Source organism: Leptodactylus fuscus, chromosome 1, assembly GCF_031893055.1.
Source record: "Leptodactylus fuscus isolate aLepFus1 chromosome 1, aLepFus1.hap2, whole genome shotgun sequence".
NCBI lineage: Eukaryota > Metazoa > Chordata > Amphibia > Anura > Leptodactylidae > Leptodactylus > Leptodactylus fuscus.
The window spans coordinates 334,196,071-334,223,762 of NC_134265.1; the positions used below are offsets into that span (position 1 = coordinate 334,196,071).

The window sequence follows — 27,692 nt, forward strand, 5'->3', positions numbered from 1 at the left end:
TATGGGACCAATGGAGAAAGCAGAGTCCAGCGCTCAGCTATCAAAGTGTGTCAGTCCCTATAGACCTTCAATGGCGGGACCCCCAGCGATCAGACCCTCAGCAACTAACCTATGGATAGGCGATAAGTGTTTCTTATGGAATAACCCTTCCAAACAGCAACAAGAATAAAGTGATTATGAATTTTAGAACTGACATTAAAAAGCATTTGCCCCCAAAACCCAAAGCCATAGAAAAATAGAGAAATCTACTGATCCATGTCTAGGAAGACTGGGTGACAACCAACATGGTCGCTATAGGGGATATTATATAGAATGGCCCCATTGCAAATGACTGAGTGTGCGCATCCGATGTGGAGTTGAGTTTGCAGTGAGTGACATCAGAGTGGTGTGATGCAACTGTGAGTGGGCCCTAACAGTCGTGTGGCGGCTCTTGTCTCCTCAGTCCCTGACATCAGGCAGAAATGCCAAAGAAAACATGGAGCTGCGCCAGAGCCCAGGAGAGGTGAGTGACACTGGCGTCTAAGTGTGTTCACACGATACAGTATAATAGTTTTGTTCCAGACGTGTTCAGTCCAAACAAAACCAACGTGTGAACCATGCGAAGTTCACCCAACACAGGTTCATCCCGTAAAAGGGGCGTGACCTAAACGCCATTAATCGTCATCAAGGTAAATTTTGATTTAGGTCATAATCACCCAGTGCTAATGTAAAAGAACAATGTTAAAAAAAATAAAAAAAATACATTTTTCACGGTACTATTACGACCACGACAAGGAGACGAGTGTAAATCCACTCACATAACTACATGACGTCCGCTCGCGTTAAATTCCCTTCTCTGCTTCCTGGACTAGTGCGAGACCAAATCAGAGCCGGCGAGGAGATATGGAGGATTAAGGAGCCGCGTGTAAAGGAGTTTACCTCGCAGAAATAATAAGGCGTCACAGTTTAGTAACCGAGCGGACAAGGCGATTGTTTAAACACAAGGCAGGAATACCGCCATTCAGTGCAGATAAAATGACTGCGAGAGTCAAATGAAGGAGCAATTTAAAAGCTTTTGAGGAAAATCAATAAAACGGCAACAAAAAAAAACAGCAATTTTTTTTTTTATTTTTTTTTTTGAGTGCTGATGGGGCCCAAAGTCTCTTTGTGTATTGTTACCGAAATTTAGTGGCAGGGGAAAGAAAATGACACAGTTTGCGGGGCGGACGTGGGGAATCAATACTGTAGTTAGTGGAGAGATGCTATTTCACAAGTGACTGGCTCAGGTACGGCCTCCGCTGGATTGTCCTCATACCTGCCCGCTAACAAGCGGCCCTCCTCGCCGGCGACACGAGAAATAGCCACTTAATTTGCTTTAGTGTTTGAAGCCGCTGGAAATGATGAACACTGCAGATTAACAGGTCAGAGCAATCAGTTCTAAACCGCAGGGGTCAGCTCCCAGCTGGAGGGGACCGAAAACATGTGGTCAGGGCCGGCGCGGATAATACCTTCCTCCAACAAAACTTTACAATCAACTGGAGTATAAAAATAAAAAATAAAAATGGATAATTTAAAATATAAGGTATAAAAATAAAAAAAAATTAAATTGAAACCTGTTCTGAAAAATATTTAAAAAAAAAAAAAAAAAAAAATATTTAAAAAAATGAAACTCAAAAATATAAAAAAAGTATAAAAAAAAAATCAAACACTACAAAACAAAACTATATTATAAAAGAAAAAAGTAAATGGATTGACATGAGAAAAAAGTATTACAGTATAAAAAAAATGAATATAAAAAAACATAAGAAAAAATAAGTTAGACCTCCTTATTATAAAAGAAAAAATAAAATCTATTATTATTATTATTATTATTATTATATAACAGTACAATGAAAAAAAAATACTTGTTCTAAAACAAATCTCCCCCAAAAAAATTAAAGAAAAAATAAACCTGGTTTTGAAAAAGTAAAAAAAAAGCTTCATAGTATAAAAGAAAAAAAACAAATCTGAAAAATATACAATAAAAAAGAAAAAAAAAAACTTTTGAAATTCAATACAAACCACCTATCCAGAAAAAAAAAATCACAATCATAATGCATAAAATAAGCAATAAATAAATAAAAATAAAACAAAAACTAACAAAATACCAATCTGAATACGTCAGCTTTCTTTGACCGTTTATTTATATGGGCGATTTTGTATCGGTCACAACCAATTGCCTTCCTAACCCAAGTTGTGATTGCGGTCGACCATCACATTGTAAGGTGAATGCAACTCCCAGACTGACCAGACACTAAACCACCCACAGGATCTATAAGTTGCCCTGACAGATACCCCTTAAAGTCAGTGTCGCCATACTAACAACCAAAATATGATAATATATCTTGTGCATAACAGGGCACCCATATCACGCTCCCTTTACCTCTATGGGATTGTCGCAGACCACTATTGCAGCAGTCCTATAATAGTGCCCATTTACATGAGGTCGTCGCATGTTCCGCTGGTCAGACCCCAGACATCACAGCATAGGGGATGTGTCCATAGCGGGCAAAACTAAAGGAGGATCTTCTAGTGTAAGGTTTATTTATGTTTATGTAATGGGGTCTGGCAGATCACTAGTGCTGGATGTCTATACATCATTGTAATTAAGGGGATGCTAATAACACATGGGTTAAAGTTTTATGACTGGAGTGCTCCATTACGCTGGGCCTACTTAGACTGTATGTAAAAAAAAAAAATGTATGACTGTATGAAAAAAATCGGGAGACTGCTGCGGCCAATCACTGGTCTCAATGTTGCTGCTAGGTACCAATGACTTATCAGTAGTGGCATGGACATAAGGGAACATAGCACACATCGCCCAAACCAAGGATTAGGTGAATACCATTTCTCTTATTTACCCCATCCCAGGCCCTCACAGTTTTTGAATCCCAGTCAACCTCTAAGGAAAAGGGGAGGAGCTTGGGCTGCCGTGTCCATGAGTAGAGGGGAGCCTGCTGCACCAGAAGTCTCCCTCCCTACACTAGTCGATGGCCACGCCAGCAATGCCTTATCCCCCTCACCTTTTCTACAGCCAAACACAGAGGGTGCACACAGGGCCAGTTTTTAGTGCCAAAAGCAGAGAGCAGATGATAGTAATACTTGGCGATGTACGGTTATATTGTTTGTGAACTGACTTGTGGTACTAGTATATAAGGCAATATGCAGTATACTATCCATATGAGTCTATTTAGTGTTACTATGTGGGCTGTATATAGCATTATCAGTTAACGACTATATAGTGCTATTAAGTCTATTAAATACGCCAAGTGCTTTCTACTTTACATTTTGACCATGGTCCCCTTTTCTAACCCAGCTTTGTCAAGTGAACATGAGATGGACGCCCATTGGGCTGCTAAAGATTTGGCTTAGGACTGAATTATGAAAAGAATCAGAAAGGGATTGCAAGTTCCTCACCCCCTCCACAGGGAATCTCCATGTCCCTACCCCCAGAGCAAACTCTGTCTCCAATGGTGCATGGTACTCTGAACACCCTAAGACAGTGATAGCGAACCTTTTAGAGACCGAGTACCCAAACTGCAACCCAAACCCAACTAATTTATTACAAAATGCCAACACGGCAATTTAACCTTAATAATCTGCGGAGCCAATTACGGACCTGCAAAATATGGTCATGTGAATGGGGCTTTATCGAGCTTTTTTTTTTTCAAATCCAAAGTTTAATTGGTTTTTCAATACATTTGTAAAAGAACAAAACAACTACAGTTCCAGAAATAGTATGTCAGGTAATAGGATGAACAAACATCATTTCTCGCAAGAGGTCAGGAGTAAATCAAAACTTGCAAAAACAATCACCCAATACTCATATAAGTAACAACAATTTAGAAGAGGCGAATGAACAGTATATCCCGCATACAAGCGGGGTCTCTATACACTACCAAAAATAGGAATGTTAACCGATGGCCAACGAGTTACAGAAAAAGCAAACTCTTTCTAAGACTTACAAGGACGGCACAGAACAGAGAAGAAAAAACAGAGGAGAGAAAAAGATATGGGACAAGAAGTAGAGGAAAGGGAAGGGAAAAGAAGGTACAGATGAGAGTGGGGAAAAGACTAGAAGCGACAATAGAAAGGAGGGCAAGTCCCAAAAGTTGAAAGTAGACATAGCCGAAGGGGGAAGAATGAGGAAGAGGGATAAGGAAAAAGGAGAAAGGAACTAGATTGCAACCAAAGATGAGTCACAGTACTACAGATTCTAAGTTCGATATTCTCAATGCTTATGTAGGAACCAGGGGGTCCAGGTCTTCACATAGCGATCATGAGAACGCGCGGACCAACACATGAGTTCGTCAAAACGTGCTACTTGATTTATCCTGTCAATCCACATCGACAGTGGAGGTGCAGCTGGATTCATCCAGTATAAGGGGATGAGTAGTTTCGCAATTGCAAGCATGTGGGTTACCAGTCTGTCTTTAGCAGGCTTGTAGTCACCCGAGGGCAAAAACAGGAAGACTGTCTCAGGGGTTAATTGGAAGTATGGATAACTGACTGCCCTAATCACGTCCTGAACCTTCCCCCAAAAGTCCTGAATCACGGGACACGACCACCATATATGAAGGTAAGTACCCCTTTCCGACTGGCATCTCCAACAAGCGTCAGATTCGTGTAGACCTTTACGGGACAACCACTCCGGAGTCCTATACCAGCGCGTGATCAGTTTATAATTATTCTCCTGAAGTTTAATACAGGGGGAGAATCCGTGTGATTGAGCCAATATTGTGTCCACCTCATCATCAGAGAGCGAAAGTTGTAGCTCCCTCTCCCAGTCTGAAATAAATGAGGGTTTGCAAAGTCGATGTGGATCAACATAGTGAGAGAGGCAGCGCGAGATATTCTGCAACATCTTCGTTTGGGAGAGAAGCATCTTCTCAAAGTCATTCAGAGAGTCCCGGAGTGGAAAACGTTGTTGCAATAGGTGAAGGGCATCGGCCAGATGTCTTTTATGCAGAAAGGTGAAGTGCACTTCCGGAACAAGAGCACAGATCTCTTCAATCGATTTCAGTCCGGAGGAGGTAAGTATATCCTTAAGTGAGAGACCACGAAACCTGCTCCAGAAGTCTCCATAGGCATCTTGATGTAAACCAATCAGGCGGGGCAGTAAGACCAAGGGGAGAAGAGGTGAGGGGGGCGGGAGCAATCTTGACATCAAATCTATCCATGCACCAGAAGTGTCTGGGACCAGCGGGCACACAGACGACAGCCGCAAACCACAGGAGCGAGGGAACCACAACACAGTATCCAGAGAAGTATCCAATCCAGCACGGAGTAAAGCGGCAGGTATCACAGATGTAAGTGGAGACGCCAGGTCCGCCCACCAGCTCAAGCGAATGGAAGTATGGTACTTCCGTATATCAGGTAGACCTATGCCACCCTGGCGTTTTCGTTTAGACAGCTGTTGCCATGAGATCCTAGGCGTCCTATGCCTCCAAATAAACCCTGTGAATAGACGCCTGATTGATTGGAAGAACGTCGCTGGGAGGGTGATAGGAAGCATTGCCATTCTGTATAGGATTTTGGGTGTAAGGTAAGTCTTTACCAGGTTCTTCCTACCGAACCACGAAAGAGGTAGATTTTCATACCCGGTCAGAGTGCGTTTCAAGTCCTCTATGAGAGGAGGGAAGTTGGCCGCGTAAAGATCATCCAGTCTTGAAGTCAAGTGCACTCCCAAATACTTAAGCGGCTTGTCAGACCAGTGGAAAGGAGTAGCATTCTTTAAAGATGAAACTGTGGCAGGAGGCAACGTTATATTCAATACTTCTGATTTTGTGAAATTTGTTTTATACCCTGACAATGAGCCATAAAGTTGTAAACTGTTGACCAGGGCTGGGAGACCTTCTGTAGGATTTGAGATAACGAACATCACGTCATCAGCGTATGCAACAGACTGGAACAACTGACCATCAACCTGCACGCCAGATATCAACTCATCCTGTCTCACAGATTGAAGGAGAGATTCCAAGACAAGAACAAAAAGCGTGGGAGATAGCGGACATCCTTGGCGGGTGCCATTAGATATAGAAAAGCTGCTCGAGAGGGTGCCATTTACTTTCAGCTTTGCGGAGGGTTGTGAGTATAAGGACAGGATTGCCTGGATAAACTGTTCAGGTATGGCAAATCGTCGAAGCGATTCCTCCATAAAGTCCCACGCCACCCTGTCGAAGGCCTTCTCTGCATCCACACTGAGAAGGACCAACGGAAAGCCACGTTTACGAGCCAAATGGATCAAAGGCAGAAGTTTGGCAGTATTGTGCCTCCCCTCTCTCCCCAGAACAAAACCAGACTGTTCCTCGTGGATCAAGTGTGGGACCAGCGGCTGGAGTCGTCTGGCCAGTATCTTGGCCCATAGCTTTATGTCCAGATTGATAAGAGAGATTGGGCGATAATTGCCGCAACAGGTAGTGTCCTTATCTACTTTTGGAATCAGGGCAATGTGTGCCTCTTGGGATTGCGGTGGCAAGGGCTTACCCGCAAGTAGCGAATTACAGAGGAGGGAGAGGTGAGGGAGCAGGATTTTAGCAAATTTTTTGTAATAAAGCAACGGTAGCCCATCCGGACCAGGGCTTTTACCAGTAGGGACACTTTTCAGGGTCTCCTCTACTTCCTCAATCGAGACAGGGCGTAGTAGGGTTTCTGTGGCTGACTCTGGGAGTTTGGGTAAGACGAGATTATCAAGAAATGCACGTATTCTTTGTGGTCTATCAGTATCAGCAACGGAAGCAGATTGTAGGTCATACAGATTCTTGTAGAAGGAAACAAATTCTGATGCTATAGCCTCAGTGGAATCATAACTGTTTCCGTCACGGCCCTTAATCGAGGCGATGAACGATTTCGCCTTCTCCTTTTGGACAAGGCGTGACATCAGTTTGCCACTTTTGTCACCGTGAACATACATAAGTTTTCTATACTGAAGGTATTGTTTCGCTGCCCTAACATTCAGTAAATCTAGTAATTTTCCCCTTAGAGTGGTAAGCTCAGCCAGGTGTGATACCACGAGGGTCTGTTTATGTAAACGCTCTAAGAGCGAGATACGACTAAGTAAGACGTCTAGTTCCTTTTGACGCTGCTTCTTGACTTTTGAGGCGAGGGAGATGAGCACACCCCTCATGTATGCCTTATGCGTTTCCCACACAATCGGGACACTCGTTTCTGGGGTAGAATTAATGGCAAAGAACTGCTCTAGATGGCTAGCAAGAAACTTAACATTATCATCAGAATCTAACAATGTTTCGTTTAATCGCCATGTCCAATCGGATTTGGGTAGCCGTTGGAGACGAACTGTAGCATGTATCGGAGCATGATCAGAGATCGTAGATGAACCTATAGAGGAATGAAGCACCTGGGGAAGCAGACTAGCAGACATAAGAATATAGTCCAGTCTATGGTAAGTATTGTTAGGGATAGAATAAAACGAATAGTCCCTTACAGATGGATGTTGCAGGCGCCAGACATCTAGCAATCGAAGTTCCTGAAACGAGAGCAGTAACCTCCGAATGGCTCGTTGCGAAACTTGTGGGCGAGAAGAAGAAGATGAGTCCAGTGCATGATTAAGGGCAATATTGAGGTCCCCACCCAGTATAATCAGACCTTCTGCAAAAGTCCGGAGAGTCTCCAGGGCAGAGAGTAACCAGGCAATTTGACCACTATTGGGGGCATAAAAGTTGGCAAAGGTATACGTTTCTGACACAACAGTCCCTTTAAGGAGCAAGATCCTGCCTTCAGAGTCCATGTAATGACCGGTACAAACAAAGGGCAAATCTCGGTGGATTAACGTTGAAACTCCTTTAGAAGCGGAGGTAAGGTGTGGATTATGAAAGCATTGTGAGTATTGAGACTTCGGTAACTTAGGAAGGTTGGAGCCTTTAAAGTGTGTCTCTTGCAAAAATATCAATCCCGCTTTTGCGCGACGGAGGAACAGCATGACATGTCTTCTCTTCTGTGGAGAATTCAGTCCTTTCACGTTATAGGAGATGCAGTTCAATTCCGCCATCTTCAACTAAGAGCACGGGAAAGAGAGGGGAGGGAGGAAAAGAAGAGAGGGGGAAAAAGCAGGTGGGAGGTAAATGAGAAAGAAGAAAGAGGCAAAGAGAAAATACGGAAAAACCAAAGAAAGCAGGTGTGGGACTGCACAAAGAGCACGGACAGGGGCGAAGTGCCTATCCAACAGACCTTATATAGCCTACTATGACTACTGTCGCAACAATAGAAAAGTAAGAAGAGTGCTAAAGCTACAACACGTCTTTGTCAAGACAGATATAGAAGACCAAACTACCACGTAGACACGCAGCCACCAGAAACAATCTGAAGAAGTTTCACTTTCGTAGTGTATGAGAACAACAGGGGGTGGGTTCAAGCCTGATCGGGAAGGGAAAGTCTACCGCCCGATATAAAAGAAACAATGAGTCGGTCTAAACTAAACAATAGGCCAGGGGGACAGGCACGAAATGTACGCCAGGACCTCCCACAGGTCCGCGGAGCCAAAAAAGGGGGGGGGGAAGACCCAACTGGGCGAGCTGAACTATGAAATCAGAACACAAAGCCCCCAACATTACGACACATCCGAATGAGAAGCTATGCTAAGAAATTATAGTTCCAACCTGTGGAATCATGGGCAGGAAAGGCACCGGAGAATTCCAGAGACCAACATGAGAGTACCAGCCGTTTCGATGATAACTCAGGTATAGTACGTGGGAGGAGAGCTGAGGGGTGGAGCAGGGAAGACGGGAGGAGGGAACAAGCTGGAACTGGAGGGCCGACAACTCACATTAGCAAATCTCCAAGGCACAAAAATACAGCTGATCACTGACTAAGGGAGAGGGGGGGGGGGGGGGGGGTGAGGGGGGGGGAAGATAGGAGAATGAAAGAGAAGAAACGAAACACTGGGGATGGTAAATAAAAGAGTAGGGAGCAAACATAATAAAGAGCGTAAAATCGAGAAAAGGAAGGGGATAGGGGAAGAGGAAAAAGAAGGAGAGCAACAAGAAGAAAAGCAACAAGAAGAAAAGAAGAGAGAGGAGGAGGAGGGAGAGAGTAGGCGAACCTGGTCAGCCAAAGTCCAGCATGAAAGAGATTCCGGAGATCAGAAGGAGAATAATGTTCAGTCCTTTGCAGGTGTGGAGCGAAGAGAAGAGGCACCAGTGTGGCGTAATAACGCTTTCTTGGCCTTCGGAGTTCCGGGTCGACGTGTGTGCTGGGTCAGATCACGAGAACAGGATAGCTGGGGGGGGACCCGTATAGAGTCCTCCTGTACCGGGAGCCAGGATGGAAGCGCAACCGGGGGGATATCTAGAATCTCCCACAAAGAGTCCAAGTCCTGCGGAGAGTGCACAGCGTAGCGCCTGCCTCCTTTCATTATAGAGAGCCCAAAGGGGAATAACCAGGCGTAACGTATGCCCATAGATTTTAGCTGGTCCAAGAGTGGTTTAAGAACACGCCTCTTCTGTAAGGTGGAGGGGGCCAGATCCTGATAGAGACGGAGAGCATGTCCTTCATAAGACAGGTCTGCCCTATCTCTTGCAGCATTTAAAAGTTGTGTAGTGTGTGCCGAGGAAAGCAGAGCGCACACTATGTCCCTTGGTGGTTCATCAGGACCGGGTTTAGGCCGCACCGCCCTATGCACTCTCTCCACATTCATCCCAACCGAGGCATCTGCACCAACTAATAAAGTGAATACCTCCGCAACGACACCCATGAGCTGCTCAGACAGGTAGGACTCGGGAAGCCCTCGGATACGGAGGTTCCGGCGCCGATTGCGATTTTCGAGATCTTCTAATGCCAAATACGTGTTATTCAGGTGAGCGGTATGTGTGTCCAGGCGTTCTGACATGCTGGAAACCGACTGTAGCAGATCATTATGGCTCTCTTCTACTGCATCCACTCGCTTGGTTACACTATCAAAGTCCGCTCTCAATGCAGCTAACTCCGCAGAGACCGGGGCCAGAGCTTGGGTAAGTACCCGTTTTAGATATCCTTTGGAGATTGGTGCGGGATCATCGTCATACGCTGAGTCCTCTTCCTCAGACGGGAGATTAGAGTCGTCCCGCCTCCTGGCCTCCTCGGGCGCCATCTTTCTCTGCTGGGCAGGGGAGCCGGCCGTAGTCTTTTTCAAGAATTTTTGCATCCCCGCCTGTTGAGATTGCGAGCTTCTATGGTCCGGGAGGTCCCTCGATCTGTCCCCGCCAACTTTGACCATGTTTCGGCTTGTGAAAGCTAAAAATAGACGGTTTAACTAATCCCAGAGACGGAGCTCTTGTTCTAAGCAGCCATCTCACAGCGCGGTCAGGCCACGCCCCCGGGCTTTATCGAGCTTTGTGCTCCACTGTGACCTCCAGACAGTCCAAACTGCTTCACAGTGACCCCCCACATAGTACAAACTGCTCCACAGTAATCCACACACAGTATAATATGCTGCACAGTGACCCCCACACAGTATAATGTGCTGCACAGTGACCCCCACGCAGTATAATCTGCTGCACAGTGACCCCCACACAGTATGATCTGCTGCACAGTGACCCCCACACAGTATGATCTGCTGCACAGTGACCCCCACACAGTATAATCTGCTGTGCAGTGTCCCCCACACAGTATAATCTGCTGCACAGTGACTCCCACAGTATAATCTGTTCCACAGATGGGTGCCCAAAGAGAGGGCTCTAAGTGTCACCTCCAGCACCCGTGCCATAGGTTCGCCTTCACGGCCCTAAGAGGTGAGTTGGTGAGAATTAAGAGAGTGAAATGATACAAACCTTGTTCCCTGGCCTGTTTCTCAAATTTCTCCTTGGCTTCCCTCTCCCGATCCTCAGCGTTCACTGGCACTCCGAGCTCATCTCGTGGGATTATCTTCCCATGGAAAGGACACTTAAATAGCAAAGTGAGGGAGAATGTAAGAGCCATCGTTTTTACATCACACCACTTGGGACTACCAGTAATACTGCAGGATGAAAGACGTCTCAGCAGAGTCTTATCACAATCCACCTCTCTGTCTCAGAGCTACTCCTTAAAGTCTATGTCCTCCTCCACTAACTATATACTCAAACAACTCTGTAATAAATGTTGAATTAAAAACTCCTTCTGTGTCTCCTTGTTAACAGACAACAAACTCCGTGTAGTCTGATCCTGCAGTTATGCTAACTTCTGACTAACCTACCAAAAATACATAAATCACAAAGTAGGGGGAAAAAGTATGACACGGTAAGACCTTGGGGCGCACAATACGGGGCCGGAAGGAAAAAGCTCTATCCGTATTATAGCCGTCGGTCAGTAAGAGGGGAGCTGAAATGTAAGCGCTGGGTCACAATATAGCGGATGGAGCCTTCTGCTTCCGGCCCTGAATTGTTTACAGGTAGCGGCTCTGTACAGCTCATCGGTCTGGGGATAAGCCTTAGAAGAACCTGAAGTCCGGACGACCTCTTTAACATCTATTGGAAAGGCGTTTCAGTTTTCATTTTGGATTTAGTGGGACAATACGAAGAAGTTTGGATTTGGACACTGCTTTTTGTACAAAGCGTCATAAGACTGAAAAATAAATCAAAAATTTAAAATAAAAACATCTAAAAGCTAAACTGCTGTTAAAAGTTGTCTAAGGGCGAGTTCACACTTTCAGGTTTCCGTCTTCTGCCTGAGAAGCCGGCAGTCAGTTTTCAAACCCGTTCATTTGAATGGGTTTGCAAAGTGTCCGCCCATGAGCGTCTTCTGCCTCTCCGCAGCGAAACAATTTTTTTTATTTAAAAAAAAAAGGTTTTTCCGCGGAGATCAGAAGACGCTCACGGGCGGCACTGACTGCCGGGTTTCCATCTCCTGTTGGCGGAAGACGGAAACCCACAAAGTGGAGACCGGACGCAGAGGTGAACCCGCCCTAACATGATCTGAAAGCAACATCGGCACAATATTTTGCCCCTCCCCCCATCAGAGCGCACACCCACCTTTATCCTGTCTTGCCTCTCGCACAGTGACCCGTTGGGCAGTGGTGCCTTGCACTTGTGTTTCACAGCTTCAAACTTGCCCGCAAAAGTGATGTATCTGGTTTTTAACATGGCCTCCACTTCTTTATTCTCCACTTCTTCTTCTAACTCATTGGGAGCCCAGAATCGATGCTGGGAACTGAACCTGTATATGATATAAAGTATGACATTGCAGGTCTACTGTAATGTGGCTACAATGTGGACACGTAATATGGACGTTTTGCGTCCGCACTCACGCATGTAGTGGTCCTGTACACTCCAGGACAAACTGAAGTTTATTCAGGGTCCTCGGGGGCGGAGCATGACACAGGTTCTTTAAATCCATAGGTCATGTTCCGCCCCTGAGGGACCAACACTAGACATCTCTGCCTTCTTTCTTAGGGCTCAGTTGGCTTTGAAGGAAGAAATATACTACAATATAAACAATATCTACATAGACTCTGTACTTAGGACTTTAGCAATAAAAATGTAATACTGACATGAAGGACAATTGTATAAACAGAGTCTAAGGGCTGGTTCACACGGGGACAAGGAGTGGATTTTGACAGCGGATTTTGCCTCAAAATCCGCCTCCATAGAATGGTGGTCTATGTAGAGGGCTAGCTTTTTTTTTCCGCTTGTGTTTTTTTCCGCTGGGGAAAAAAGCAGCGACATGACCTTTCTGCAGGCATTTTCTGCCTGAAGAAAGCAATAGAAGTGAATGGGAAGCGAAAAACGCATTATTTTTGCATAAAAACGCGTCACGGCCCATTCACTTTACTGGAGGGGAAAACCGCCTAGTGTTTTTGGAAGTGGTTTTTAAAAAACACGCTCCACAAAAAGCGCGGCAAGGTCCAAAAAACGCTTCCTAATTAGGAAGCGGTCTTTTTCAGGACCAAAATAAGCCACACGTAATTTACGTGTGAACTAGCCCTAAAACTAATATTAAAAGCTTAATTTATCAAACCCAAAAAGAGCAATGTAATGGGTTGTACATTTTCTTCCGTACTACCTCCAGGTTTTGGATACCTGGGCTAACACAATAGGGAACTTCCTTACCTGTAACCCCACCCCCACACACCATACAGTAAATTCAGTTACAGGGCTTGTCTTCTCACAGATAACCCCATTCATAGGACAGCCACACCGCCAAACCATAGCTCTTTTGGAACGGAGGGGACCAAAGTCCCTCGTTCTTCTGATAACTGTGGATCTGGGCAGTCAGACCCCCACTGATCTGCAAGTTATCCGCCATCCTATGTATAAGAAATACAGTAACTTGCTTTATAGGAAACCCCTTTACCACTGCTACATCTGTAAACAAAAATGGCAGCTGACAAACTTGTCTTTTCTATAACTGTGTCCACATAACACTCGCCAAGTGACAAACTCTGCCCTGCTACATCCGCAGGAAAGAGTACTTGGCATCCTCAGCTGTGCTACATGGTCAGGTCAAGAACTCAGCTCTGCTATGCCTAGAAGAAATACCAGTCAACAAGTTTCAGGTGAAGAGCTCAGCCCTGTTATGTCTATAGGAAGTGACTCCTGTCTTCTACGTCTATAAGAAGCTGCACATGACAAACTCCTCTCTGCTACATCTTTAGACTTACATTCCGGTTGTATCATGACATTACATTACAGAGGAATCTAACATGACACCACTTGCCCACCATTACCCTGCCCATACTATACCGTTAACACAATGTCTCCACTGGCATGTGGCGCCACCTACTGCACTTCTACATCTCTGGGGTATTTTAATGGTGATTTTTGCTTTTTTAAAAAAATTTTGCTTTTTTTTTTTTTTTTTAATTAAGAACACCAATTTTCCACCACTAGAAATATAGAGCGGACTATAGTCCCTCCTGCCATGGCTAACAAGTGACAGGTCTGTGGACACCCGGCGGCGGCGGCTATAGATGTATGTATTACGCCGCCACTGCCCTAACCTGACATAAGTTTAGCTACAAATTCATCTCGTCCAGAAAGCAATTAAACGACACAAGTGTGTGGTCAATAGTGCGGTGGCGGAGATAACCTCGCCGTGTAGGAGATGAGGTGAACACAAAACAGTTAAGCCGCTGGTCAATGTATGTTCTTCCAGCGGGCATGAAATGTGACATGAATGAAACGTGCAGGGCAATATACGTCAATGCTGTGCTCTGACGCACCGCCAGACCATCTACTGGTGACCTTTCATGTGCTAGAAGCCTGCACAATAACACAAAACCTCTCTCCAAGAAGTCTTCTATAAGGCTGAGCTGCAATACCAGACAAGGCCTATGGACAAGAGTGGCGCTATCTCTGTGGGTGGTGGGAATCTGCTGCTGTGGTCATGGAACACCCACTCTATGATAACTATGTGCCCTGTTCTGAAAAAGGAGCCCCTTTCTGCCGGTCATAGACATTAGACATTTTTGTGTTTCCTGCAGATTTCAGGGTCTCACACTCATACTATTTCAGGCGTTTTACTTCTGTTCATTTTGGAATAAATTGTGTGTCTGCCACTGTTACGGGGATAGAGGTTGCGTGGATAGCAGTGATATGGGTGGGTGCAGTGGGCCTGGCACTTGTACGAGGATGGAGGCAGTGTGGATGGCAGTAATATGGGGGATGCTGTGGGGATGGCACTGGTAAGGTGATGGAGGCAGTGTGGATGGCAGTGATATGGGGATGGAGGCAGTGTGGATGGCAGTGATATGGGGGGCGCTGTGGGGCTGGCACTGTTACGGGGATGTGTGGATGGCAGTGATATGGGGATGGAGGCTGTGTGGATGGCAGTGATATGGGGGGCGCTGTGGGGCTGGCACTGTTACGGGGATGTGTGGATGAAAGTGATATGGTGATGGAGGCTGCGTGGATGGCAGTGATATGGGGGGGGGGGGGCGCTGTGGGGCTGGTATTCTTGTGGGGTGGACACTGTGGGATGGCCCTGTTATGGAGGTGGAGGCTGTGTGGATAGTACAGTTATGGGGGGAGCTATACGGCTGGCACTGTTATGGGAGGAGGAAGAGAAGATGCTTTGTGGATGGCACAATTATGGGGGAAGGGAATAATAAACAGTGTGGCTGCCATTGTTATGGGGTGGATGCTATATGGATGGCATTCTTGTGAGGTGGATGCTGTGGGCTGGCACTGTTGGGGGGGTGAATACTTTGGGCTGGCACTGCTGGGAGTGAGAGAAATGACTATGTAGCTTTTACTGTTATACAGAGGACACACAGTGTGGCCGGCCTTGTTTCGGAAGAAGGTTGCTGTGTGGCTGGCACTGATGCAGGGTGAAAGCTGTGAGACTAGCACTGTTACTGAGGGGGCGGGGAATACTGTGATACTGTACAAGTTCTATCTTTAGGTCATCAATTGAAGATCAGCAGGGATCTGATACCTGGGACCCCCATGGACGCTCCAGCGTCGTTACCATTTCACCGTCCAAGCGATGTGATATAATCATGTATGCCTATACACAGCTCAGTCCCATTCAAGTGAAAGGGCTGACCTGTGATAGCAAGCAAAGCTACTCTACAAATGTATGGCCGTGCTTTAGGTTTGCCGCAATGCTCCTCTGAACTCTGTGGTTTCTTCTAACAACCTATTGGTGAGGGGCCTGGGGGGTCAGACCCTGCTGATCTTCAATCGAGGACCTATCTGTTTACTGGAGTTGTAAAAAGCTATGGTTTCCCCTTGTTTTCTTGATAGGTGGGAGTCTAACTAGTGAAACCTTATTTTGCAGCCCTCTAATCCCTACAAATACTTCTTACAAGATTATCCAGGGCAGAATTTTGCACCATTTTGGATTTAAAAATTCCATTTAATTCAATAAAAACTATTTTGGGCCATTGTAAAAAGTGAGACCAGAAAATATTCCCCCTATATCCCGGCATCTTTCCTAGCCATAAACTGGTCAGAGGGGCTGTGTCGGGAAGTAAATTATGTTTTGTTAGTTTGGCAGATGTGTAGTAATAAGCTGTGAGGTTCAGAGGTGTGCCCTCTATTTTATGGCGAGGCATAAAAGTGAAGGCGTACAGCGAGCGCTCGACAGCCGCTGAAATATGCTTCTGATTTCACCTGTGACTTGAATAACTCAGCTGTAAAATAAAAGTGCCGCGGCTAAGACAAGCGCCAGCTGAGGGGGAGACGAAAGCCGGGGCCCCTCTACAACCACAGCGTGAAGCGGGAGCGGCACTGCTACATCTAAGGCCGCCGCAGAGGATGTGTATCTTACCTTTACCGAGTAATAATGTTTCCTAACCGCTTAGTGACCAGATTGCTTTGGTCCTTAAAGGGATCCTATCATTAAAAAGCAATTTTATGTCCCTAACACGTAGGAATAGCCTTAAGAAAGGCTATTCTTCTCCTACCCTTAGAGGTCTTCTCTGCGCCGCCGTTCGGTAGAAATCCCAGTTTTCTTCTGTATGCAAATGAGTTCTCTCCCAGCACAGGGGGCGGGCCTTAGCATTCAAACAGCACTGGAGGCGTACCTAATGCTGCGAGAGAACTCTCCAGCGCCACCCTTATCTTCACCTGGAACGGCCTCTCCTTGCGTCTTTTTCCGGCACTGGCTTCAAACGTCTAGGCATGCACAGTCAGCTTTGCCGTCGGGCCTTGGGCAGAACCGACTGCGCATGCCCACAGCAATTTTCCTGTGGCCAATTACACAGTAAACTAGTGTAAGCAGTCATTTTCTTGTGGCTGCTTACACAGTAAGCTGGGGTAAGCGGCCACAAGAAAATGGCTGCAGGCATGCACAGTCAGCTCTGCCCGAGGCCCGACACCAATAGAGGTGGTGCTGGAGATTTCTCTCGCAGCACTGGGGGCGGACCCCTGCGCTCAAACAGCATACAGAAGAAAATTGGGATTTCTACCAAACGGCGGCACGGAGAAGACATCTAAAAGGTAGAAGAATAGCCTTTCTTAAGGCTATTCCTACATCTGAGGGACAAAAAAATTGCTTTTTAATGATTGAATCCCTGTAATATGCAAGTTTGCGCACATGGTGGTTTTCACAGACCTATTTTTTTTTTTTTACCTTTATCTTTTTTTGGTATTAGACTGTGTTCACTCTCTATCAAAGAAACCACCAAAAATCGGCAGAAAAAACTTTTCTCTGCTGCTTTCAGTTTAGAAGCAATGGACCGTCAATGGACCCCAATTCAATCAATAGGGTCCGCCGGGCTATGTATGTAGCCTCTGTATTAGTGGTCCAGTTCTCTGTCGTTCGGGACCGCAAACGGACCAGAAAGCCGCAACTATTGTCGGGCTACCAAATTAATATCTGTACCTTTGGCACACATTCCTCCACTTCAGAGCCAGGCCATCGTCTATGGCTCTTGGATAGGACACATCTTTGCATCTTTTGGTACATGTGCTTTTGAGGGCTATAAAATTCTTTATTCCTATTATTCAATTAATTTTGTGTCTTTCTTCGAAGGTATATAGAGCTTTATTGTTATTATATCTTCACCTGTTTTTTCCGTTTATTTTTATTTTTTTGTCAATTTATTATTCTACATTGTGACCCCACCTGTAGGGTCATGACAGATCTTTGGGGTACATTTTAGCATCACTTTTGATCGTTTCACCTATAAATGGGGCAGAGGCAGCTTCCTAGGGTACAGCGCAGAGCTGGTCTGGGTCATTTGGTAGCTCCTGTAATTCCCGAGCCCTGGAACTACATGTGATCATTGGGCCACATCATGGCGGCTCCCATTAAGCGTGGCGTATACAATGATCAAGGAGTCACGGATAGTAAAGAAAGGTCTCTGCCTTCTTCTAACAGCAGACTCGCTACTTCCGCAGCTGTAAGGTCTATGGGTACATCCTTGCAAAATAGACACCGACCGCCTGGACATATATTGTGAATGAGAGGTAGGCATCTGGTTAAAGACTAGAGATGAGCGAACACTGTTCGGAACAGCCGATCCGAACAGCACGCTCCCATAGAAATGAATGGAAGCACCAGTTACGCTGACTTTGCCGGCGGCCGGCCGCTTAACCCCCCGCGTGCCGGCCGCTTCCATTCATTTCTACGGGAGCGTGCTGTTCGGAACGGCTGTTCCGAACAGTGTTCGCTCATCTCTATTAAAGACATGATTTTTCTCATTTAGACAAAATCATGACATCACGTGTGAAGATCTTGAGCATCTCCATATTGGCAGGCTGAATGGTCGCTGGTGAGAAATCCTTCTCCTAGGACTGCGGCTTTCCAGATGGTTCCTGGCCTGACATTCACCCCTCTGTAAACCAGACGGCCCTTCATTCCCCTAATCTCAGCTCTTTGGCCGGACCATGACCTCTGCTTTAACAAGGAAAACAGCCCCCGAAATTAATACTAATAGGGCTAGGAAAGCCGCATCCACCCCCCACAAATCCCCACTTGTGAAGAAGACAAACAGTTTACTGACTTGAGTATTTTGCCAGCTGTGGGCTGATCCTTCCCCCAGTAGTGCAGATCCAGCCCGAACGGGACGACAGGTGCTCTGGATAACTCTTCCTCCCGCTTGTCACTCGTACTGCTGGGCTCGCCTGAGCTGAGAGGGGAAAAAGACACAAAATGGCATTACATGGGCAATGGTGCCAAACCTGGCTCTCAACATGGTGCCCACTATTAAAAGTAATCTATTCTTACATCCCTGTATGTGGCATGGGACTGATGGCGAGTCGCTCACTCACCTAACAAGTATAAAAGCCCCTAGCACCCACCAAAGTCATATATATATATATATATATATATATATATATATATATATATATATATATATATATATATATATAAAATGACCCTCTTGGGCCAAGTTCACATCCACACCAGAGTGACTGCTGCAGAAACCACCTCCACGGAGGCGCTTTTTCAGCATAGAAACAGCAGACCCCAATATAGACAATGGGGTAGGCAGTGTCCAGGGGTAACTGCTGTTTTAGCGTGCCGGCTCTCCAGCATTTTGGTGGACCCAACGACAGAGACGTTCGCGCAGATGTAAACTTTGCCTTATGCGTGTAGATACATGCAAGAACATCTCGTAGAGGAAGTCACTGATCTCAAGGTTTTATAGGGGCTCAACCCTCTTTGACACTGCATAGAGATTTCAGATATTGTAAATGTGACATCAATCTCAGAAAAAAATGAAAGAGGTCTTCAATATGAGCTCAGTGGGTGACCAACATCTAAGACCTCCAATGCTTAATCCATTTCAGCAGTCATCAAAACACAGAGAATCGACTGTCAGACAAAAATGGCTCCATTCTGTTTCAGGTCCGTTCTCTGTGTTCGTTTCGGCGCTCCTGAGAACAGATGATCAGTGGGACATCTGGGCTGTCGGACTAACCCTATTCTTATGTCGGACTAACCCTATTCTTATGATAGATCTTCAATATCGATAACCTGGAAAACCCCTTTAAACATTACAGTGTTCTCACTAGAATCCATGCAGGCACTTCTGTGTACCCCTGGTAGTCATTGCATACCTGGAGGCTGAGGACGTGAACGCCTGCAGCTTGTCCCGCATGGTCTTTAGTGTTGCAGCCGCACAGGTCGGGTCAGATTCTTCATAATTTCGGTTGGGCTTTTGGGGTTTAAATTGTGTTCTTTGCTTTTTTACTGGTGGGGTCGCCTTAGGAGCAGGACCCAAACCTACAACAACAAGAAAGGTTAGCGCTCGATATAGCCAGAAAATGCATTTACAGTCAATGCAAATAAAGGGAAACACAACACAGATATATATGTGCAGAATCTGAGGATTCCAACACCAAAACACACTGTGGGTATGTTCACATGGCAGAAACTTTTTCCGCCGTGTGAACTCTCCGTGCAGCTAGCCGCAACGGGATGCCGATACAGTGCATAGCATCCCACTCCTGATTAGACCTGAATGAATGGGCCTAATCGGGAGTGAGTCTCACACCATGAACGCCGTGGGCAGGTAGGGCATGCCGCTTCTTTTTCCCGTTCGCTGGAAAAAAAAAAATCGCTAGCGGGAAAAAGAAGCGAGCAGCTCCCATTGAAATGAATGGGAGCCTTTTTTGCAGTCGGATTTTGAGGCGAATTCCACGTCAAAATCCACCTGCAAAAAAACTCCAACTAGCCCTAAATGTGTATTTTATATAAAAGGGAACCTCCATACAGGACAATCCCTACTTATAGGATCCCTTCACAATAAGCAAAATACAAATGGTGACTGTGTGATCAGAAGTTGTCTGTGGGTCAACCTGGCAGTAGTGTTCAGTGTTTCTGCAACGCCACCACAGGACAAACAAAGTATTACACAATGTCTATTCAAATCAGTGTTTTGTCCGTGTAATGCAGGACAAGACAGATCTTACAGATTGACAATTGTAATCGCTCTCCACTGTGGCCAAGAGATGAAGATCTTGAATAGATGACCCCTTTGTTAGTAATTTCCTAATGGGATATAGGAACTGGGGCCCCTTTACAAAGGACTTTTCACCATCACCATTAGTTTCAACTCTTTGCATCCTTCAATTGTTCCCCTCCACTGATCCCGGCGGAGTTGGAATTTTTTCTCTAGCCCCCACCATTCCTGAGCAATCATTCTTGTAAGTTTCAGCACCCAATATGCTAACTAACCTCTCCAGGGCAAGGTGGGCGGTCCTAGGCTGCAGAAGATAGTCTGGGACCCGCCCACCAGCCTAATTAGTATACTGGGTGCAGAAACTAACAGTGTGATTGTTCAGGAACGGTGGAGGCTAGAGAAAAAATTCCAACTGTGCCAGAATCAGTGGATCACCTCCGACTGAAGGACGCGATGAGTAGAAATCCCTAAAGGTGGTGAAAGGTCCTCTTTAATTTAAAATTCATAGACAGACGTCGATCGAATGAGTCCGCAAACACCCTTTAGGGCACTGGGTGTGTGAGGGGACAACATAAAACCCTTATTGTCAGGGTAAGCGGGCAATTTGCAGTGTGTAAATGAATAAACCCCTTTTTAAATATAATCCAATATCCTAACAAGAGTCAAAGCGCTAAATCTGTAGCAATCTTAAATGAACAAATCTCCCGTACGATCCCATAAAGAACCGCATTAAAATGTTTGAGCGCAATCGTAACACGGTAAGAGATTTTTTTATTTTTTTTTCTTCTTAATGCCTTAAATGACCAAATGGCACCTATTTGCTGGGAGAAATAAAGAGGACTGTGTTCAGGAAAATCAATCGATAGTGGGAAATAGAGAGGCAGGGCTCCCGGCTCGGAGATAGGCCGCGGAATGCTGACATTATTGATTTTCGCCAGTTCAGCTGGTCTGGTAATTAAAATGTAAATTTGAGAAAGAGATTATGTCCTGACAGAAACGGTGGGATTAGAGAGGGTGATAAAAGCCCCTGCGTGAAAATTCACTTGCCGGAGATAAAAGCAGAGTCTATGTACCGGGCTTAACAGCTGTGTGGGCTTACGAAGAAAAACCTAAATATGACTGCTCGGAGCCGGCCGGCTGAGGAGCCGTACAACATACAAGCCCGTAGCGGGAGGACGGGGGCTAATACTGCATGGAAAAGGCTCACAAAATATCACTTCTACATGGTATAACTGGGCACAAAAATTGCAAAAAAAAACCCTTCACAATATCGCACATACACCCGATATTAAGCAACCCCATAGACATACTGCACCTTCATATTTCACCATGCAAGTAACTAGTTAGTCTTAAAGGGGTTACCAACTGTTTAATAATTGATAGTTTATCCTTAAAGGGGTGTTTTGTTTTTTGCTGATGATTAATCCACATCATAGGTCAGACGCCCATAATCGCTACCAAGCAGTTGATCTGGCTGCCGAAAAGAAGATCTGCTCTTATATCTCAAATAGGAGAAGTGCTGAATCCAACCCCATCCAGTGCAGTAGCTTCTGGCGCAGGGAGGGAGCCTAATTAGCTGATCTGTGTGGGTTCTAGGTGTACAACACCCACCGATCAGACATAGATGACATATCTGTTGGAGTCTGTAACACCTACATGCTAGAAAACCCCTTCAAAGGGAGTCTATCACCAGAACCCAACCCTGCAGATAGATAGGTTAGGTTTATATCAATATGCAAAAGAACTATTTGGGAAAATGAGGGCATTGTCTTTGCAACAATTGAGGTGACGCAACGCCTTCATTGCTCGAAAGAGCTTATTTGACTATTGAGAAAAAAGCGATATCTCAGCAACAGAGGCAGCGATTCACAAGGGAAAAACACCACTTGATTCATGTGACCCTAACCTATCTATCTGCAGGGCTGGGTGATATGCTGGTTCTGGTGACCCTAACCTATCTATCTGCAGGGCTGGGGTGATATGTTGGTTCTGGTGACCCTAACCTATCTATCTGCAGGGCTGGGGTGATATGCTGGTTCTGGTGGCCCTAACCTATCTATCTGCAGGGCTGGGTGATATGCTGATTCTGGTGACAGTAACCTATCTATCTGCAGGGCTGGGTTGATATGCTGGTTCTGGTGACACTAACCTATCTATCTGCAGGGCTGGGGTGATATGCTGGTTCTGGTGGCCCTAACCTATCTATCTGCAGGGCTGGGTGATATGCTGATTCTGGTGACAGTAACCTATCTATCTGCAGGGCTGGGGTGATATGCTGGTTCTGGTGGCCCTAACCTATCTATCTGCAGGGCTGGGTGATATGCTGATTCTGGTGACAGTAACCTATCTATCTGTAGGGCTGGGTTGATATGCTGGTTCTGGTGACACTAACCTATCTATCTGCAGGGCTGGGGTGATATGCTGGTTCTGGTGACAGTAACCTATCTATCTGCAGGGCTGAGGTGATATGCTGATTCTGGTGACAGTAACCTATCTATCTGCAGGGCTGGGGTGATATGCTGGTTCTGGTGACAGTAACCTATCTATCTGCAGGGCTGGGGTGATATGCTGGTTCTGGTGGCCCTAACCTATCTATCTGCAGGGCTGGGTGATATGCTGATTCTGGTGACAGTAACCTATCTATCTGTAGGGCTGGGGTGATATGCTGGTTCTGGTGGCCCTAACCTATCTATCTGCAGGGCTGGGTGATATGCTGGTTCTGGTGACAGTAACCTATCTATCTGCAGGGCTGGGGTGATATGCTGGTTCTGGTGACACTAACCTATCTATCTGCAGGGCTGGGGTGATATGCTGGTTCTGGTGACAGTAACCTATCTATCTGTAGGGCTGGGGTGATATGCTGGTTCTGGTGACAGTAACCTATCTATCTGTAGGGCTGGGGTGATATGCTGGTTCTGGTGACACTAACCTATCTATCTGCAGTGCTGGGGTGATATGCTGGTTCTGGTGACACTAACCTATCTATCTGCAGGGCTGGGTTGATATGCTGGTTCTGGTGACACTAACCTATCTATCTGCAGGGCTGGAGTGATATTCTGGTCCTGGTGACATTAACCTATCTATCTGCAGGGCTGAGTTGAAATGCTAAGTCCTGGCCATCAATTTTAGACTGGCTTGGATATGACCAGCCGTTTCCTGTCATGCCCGGCCCTTTGCTATTCTCACTGTACTTTTGGTAGCGGTGTCCCATATGAAGCTATAGCTACAGGAATAATATAAAGACCAGAAGTACAGGATTAGTTTCACGGCGAGCCCAATGGGTTCCGTTGCGCTTCGGGTCGGGGAGCCCGGGACATTACCAGACAATAGTGCAGCATACATTTTTGACAAAATCAGTGGTGGAGGTTCCTAACGTCGAGTGTATCAAAAAGTAGGCGACCGATGGAAGAGCATATGACTGCAGGATCAGACTACATAGGAATTGTTTGTAGTCTGTTGCCCTGAACAAATGTCCTCATTTTAGATGAGGTATTGTATCTAGAAGCGTTGGGTACCTATCCCGCTGGGACCCACTCTGATCAGCAGAACAGGGAACCACCCTCCCCGTTCCAAGACTGCGGTTGGGATGAGCATGAATGGAGTTTGAGAGCTTTCCCCAATTCTGGTGATTTGTACAGCAAGTGGTCCGGCAGTGATCTAGCATTTACTATCCATCCTGTGGACAGGTGACAACTGCCTCTGTCTGGAACATCCCTTTAAGTATTTGCCAAATGTTCTTGATTTGCCATTTTAGAGATAACATAGTATGGGGGGGGGGTCGCATCTTTATGGGGGGGCTAGATCTTGGAGTAGCAGTCACAGTTGGACCGGCAGGATCCTTTAGATACGTTTTCACTAAATCTCAGTGAAATACTGACAGCTTCATCTTTCCAAGTAGATTACAAGTGCACTTGCCGGGCCCCGATAAAGCAGTGGTGTAAAGCAGACACGCCGTTATTCACACCAGGGCAGTGATAAGGCGGCAGGGACAGGTGAAGTACATTGCAGCCGCGGTCCTTCTTCATGTAGTGCACAGATAAAGATACATACAATGTGCTCTTCGCTTTGGACACTTCCCCCTCTATGTCACTCCTGGTTATCAGGCCTGCCGGCAGACAGATTGGAGTGAGCGTGGCGCTGTTGATGCTATCGGCCCCCCGGACATCATTGTCAAACATAGCCTATACATTCAGCCTGTACTGCTGACTACATAACCGCGCAGACCTGAGACAGACGAGAAGGATGGGACATAGTCTAAGGGGCTGAAGAAGTTTTAGGAATCCTGCTGAATTTTTACTGGGTCCAACTCCCAATAAATTAAATTTTCTCTCAAATTTTAATGCATTAAAATTCTCTTTTTACCATCTTTCTCTTTTTTTTCCCTTATTGCTGGCTATAGAATGAATCGGTCTCCTTCTCCCTCTGGCAGCTGTTAATATAGCCTCTTTTTGCCTTTCCTCACAGAAAGTCACCTTAGCTATTTCTATTGGTTGCTCCACCATGAAAGGGGAATCGCCATAAAAAGACCTGGCCATGGGAGTGTTACAGAGCATGTGTGTCCACCAGCACTCAGCTCATTAGATGGACGTGCACATTGCTATAGACTTTGAACACTAGGTGGCGCCATACTATGTAAGTAAATGTTATAACTGTTCACTGGATCTCTTTATCAGCTTGCAAATGGGCAAGTTTTGTTAATTTTTTAGGATCTCTACAATAAATAGGATATTTAAAGGGGATTTCCAGAAGTGAACTATATAATCCTTAGGATACATCCTCGATCGCCAACACCTAAGATCTCACCAGTCAGCTGTCAAGAGAAAACACAGCGTTCGGATGAGTGCAGAAACCTCACAATGCCATATATTGCTTAGGGGCTGTGCTTGATACTGTAGCTCAGTCCCATTCACTTGAATGGGACTGAGCCGCAGCTGTACCAGTGGATTTGAAGGGAGCCAAGGGTTGGACCAACACCGATAAGATAAGGATTGGGCATCAATGATTCAGTCCTGGAGTACCCTTTTAATAGTGGGATAACCCTAATGAAGGATCCTTCTCCAAGATTCGGAAGTTCTTGGAATAGGATAAGTATCCTCTGAATGTCATTCTTACATGACTGATCCTTAGCGACTTCTTCCAAATCCCTGACAACAATGGATGGAGATTAGAGGCTGTCGATCACGTCTGACACCGCTTATCTCCGGTGGATACAAAACACAGATAAACAATGGGGAACGTTTCATTGTCTGGCGGTCCCATTGAGCTCAGCCAGGCTATATCTATGGCTAGAGCGGCGTACTTTGTGCTTACCTCGAAAGAGAAGCGTCTATCATGGCTGGCGTTCGCGGAGTCCATTCGTAGTGATGAATTTATGAGTCTATTAGCTTCTAGACTGTGTAAACAACATTTTTAATCAGTCCCCGGGAAAACTTGTGTCTCCGAAATGCAATTACTTGTTTGTTTTAATCATGTTTTATTCCCGTTTAATTACAAAGAGGAAATAATCACTTCCCGGCCCCTCATTGTATCAGAAGGCATAAAAGCGGCTCATGGAGGAGACAGCCTGATGGATGGGACGCTTCACTCCACTCCCACAGCCATCCGTATTCTGCATCCTCTACACATTTGTCCCAATAGTTTTTACTTTGTATAGAATACTGCCCAGAAGTCCTGATGAGATCATCTGATCCAGCACAGTATTGGTGCAACATTTGGGACAGATTTAGTAGGCCTTGTACACCAGACATAAAAGATCGCAATATCTGCGTAAAAAAATTACAATTTTTCGGTTGTTACGCTGCCCTCGAAAAAAAATCTGGTGTAAATGATGCAGGAAATGGATGCTGGCTATGAACTAGTATACATTTCCCTCTGGGCGCACGCCCCATTGGCGATGGGGTCTATGAAGATTGGCGTTGGTCTTCTAAGCGAGGGGAAAAAGGGACTGGGGTGACCAATCCCGGCCATTGGTAGGGGATAGACTCCGGGGGACCAGGTCACCCATCTAGCGGTTACCATTAGAGATGAGCGAGTAGTATTCGATCGAGTAGGTATTCGATCGAATACTACGGTATTCGAAATACTCATACTCGATCGAGTACCACTCGCTGTTCAAATGTAAAAGTTCGATGCAGAACCAGCATTGATTGGCCGAATGCTATACAGTCGGACAATCAACGCTGGTTCTTCTCCTACCTTTAGAAGTCTTCTCCGTGCAGCTTCCCCGCAGCGTCTTCCGGCTCTTCATTCACTCTGCCAGGCATCAGGCCTGGGCAGAGCCGACTGCACATGTCTGCTTGTAGCGCGGGCATGCGCAGTCAGCTCTACCCAGGCCCGATGCCTGGCAGAGTGAATGAAGAGCCGGAAGACGCCGCGGGGAAGCTGCAAGGAGAAGACTTCACAGAGGATTCAGCCCGACCCTCACTCGTGGACTTGGTAAGTATAATTTGATCGAACGTTGCCTACCCCTGAAACAAGCAATTTTCCCCCCATAGACTATAATAGGGTTCGATATTCGATTCGAGTAGTCAAATATTGAGGGGCTACTCGAAACGAATATCGAACCTCGAACATTTTACTGTTCACTCATCTCTAGTTATCATATATCCAGTGATGACTGCCTATGCCTGGCATACTACAGGGAAATGACAAAAGAGGACGTGACCATCACAAATTCCCAAAACAAATGAGCTTCAGCACTGGACAGAGTGACTGAGCCCCTTGGGCACTGTAGGGTGGCGTCAGCAGTGAATTAAGGTGTCTGCCCCCCCCCCCCCCCCCCCCGCAGTGGAAAGATTTATCATCTATACACATGATAAATTATATTATCTGGCCATTCCCATGACCCTCACTCCACATAACCTCCCGATATATAAGGGTATGTTCACACTACATTGCTTTGATCATCCTTAGGGTGAAACCAACGCACACAGACAGATACAAACGGAGACCCCTCCACTCCCATTGACTTTACTGTAAAAAAAAACAAAAAAAACACGAAGGGCTCCGTCTATGTCTCATCATAGAAACGTACATTAAATAACGGTAGCGTGCACCCACCCCAATTCCAAATACACCCCATTTATAGAGTGATATAGGTTTAAAGGACATCACAAGGAAATAACATTCCCAGCAGGACCATCATGGGGGCGGCCATGATGGTCTTCAGCACATTGACTATGCATGTTTGGGACTTGCGCGTTTCAGCAGCTCACAGGACCTTCTCCTAATAGGAAGCAGCTGCTGACTTCTCCCATAAGCCCCGGCTTCCTGATACTACGGACTGCATGAGATGTACAGAGAGACTTCACTAATGAAAAGTGATTAAAAATACTGAACGCCATCATTTGCTATGACACTTGGTAATGGGTAATGGCTTCACAGCTCACTTGGCTAATCCCTTAATGACCGG

At 45.9% G+C, this 27,692-nt stretch overlaps 1 protein-coding gene across 2 annotated transcripts in view; it reads right to left on the bottom strand.

Annotated features, from left to right (window-relative positions):
* UVSSA (UV stimulated scaffold protein A) overlaps window positions 1-27,692 on the bottom strand; it is a 67,365-nt gene that overhangs the window by 7,462 nt on the left and 32,211 nt on the right. For both annotated transcript variants that reach the window (XM_075261122.1, XM_075261124.1), the window contains exons 9-12: window positions 19,437-19,602; window positions 18,377-18,502; window positions 11,958-12,141; window positions 10,782-10,893 (exon numbers count right to left, since the gene is read on the bottom strand). In XM_075261122.1, the coding sequence (XP_075117223.1) occupies window positions 10,782-10,893; window positions 11,958-12,141; window positions 18,377-18,502; window positions 19,437-19,602 (588 nt within the window). The remainder of the gene's footprint in view (window positions 1-10,781; window positions 10,894-11,957; window positions 12,142-18,376; window positions 18,503-19,436; window positions 19,603-27,692) is intronic.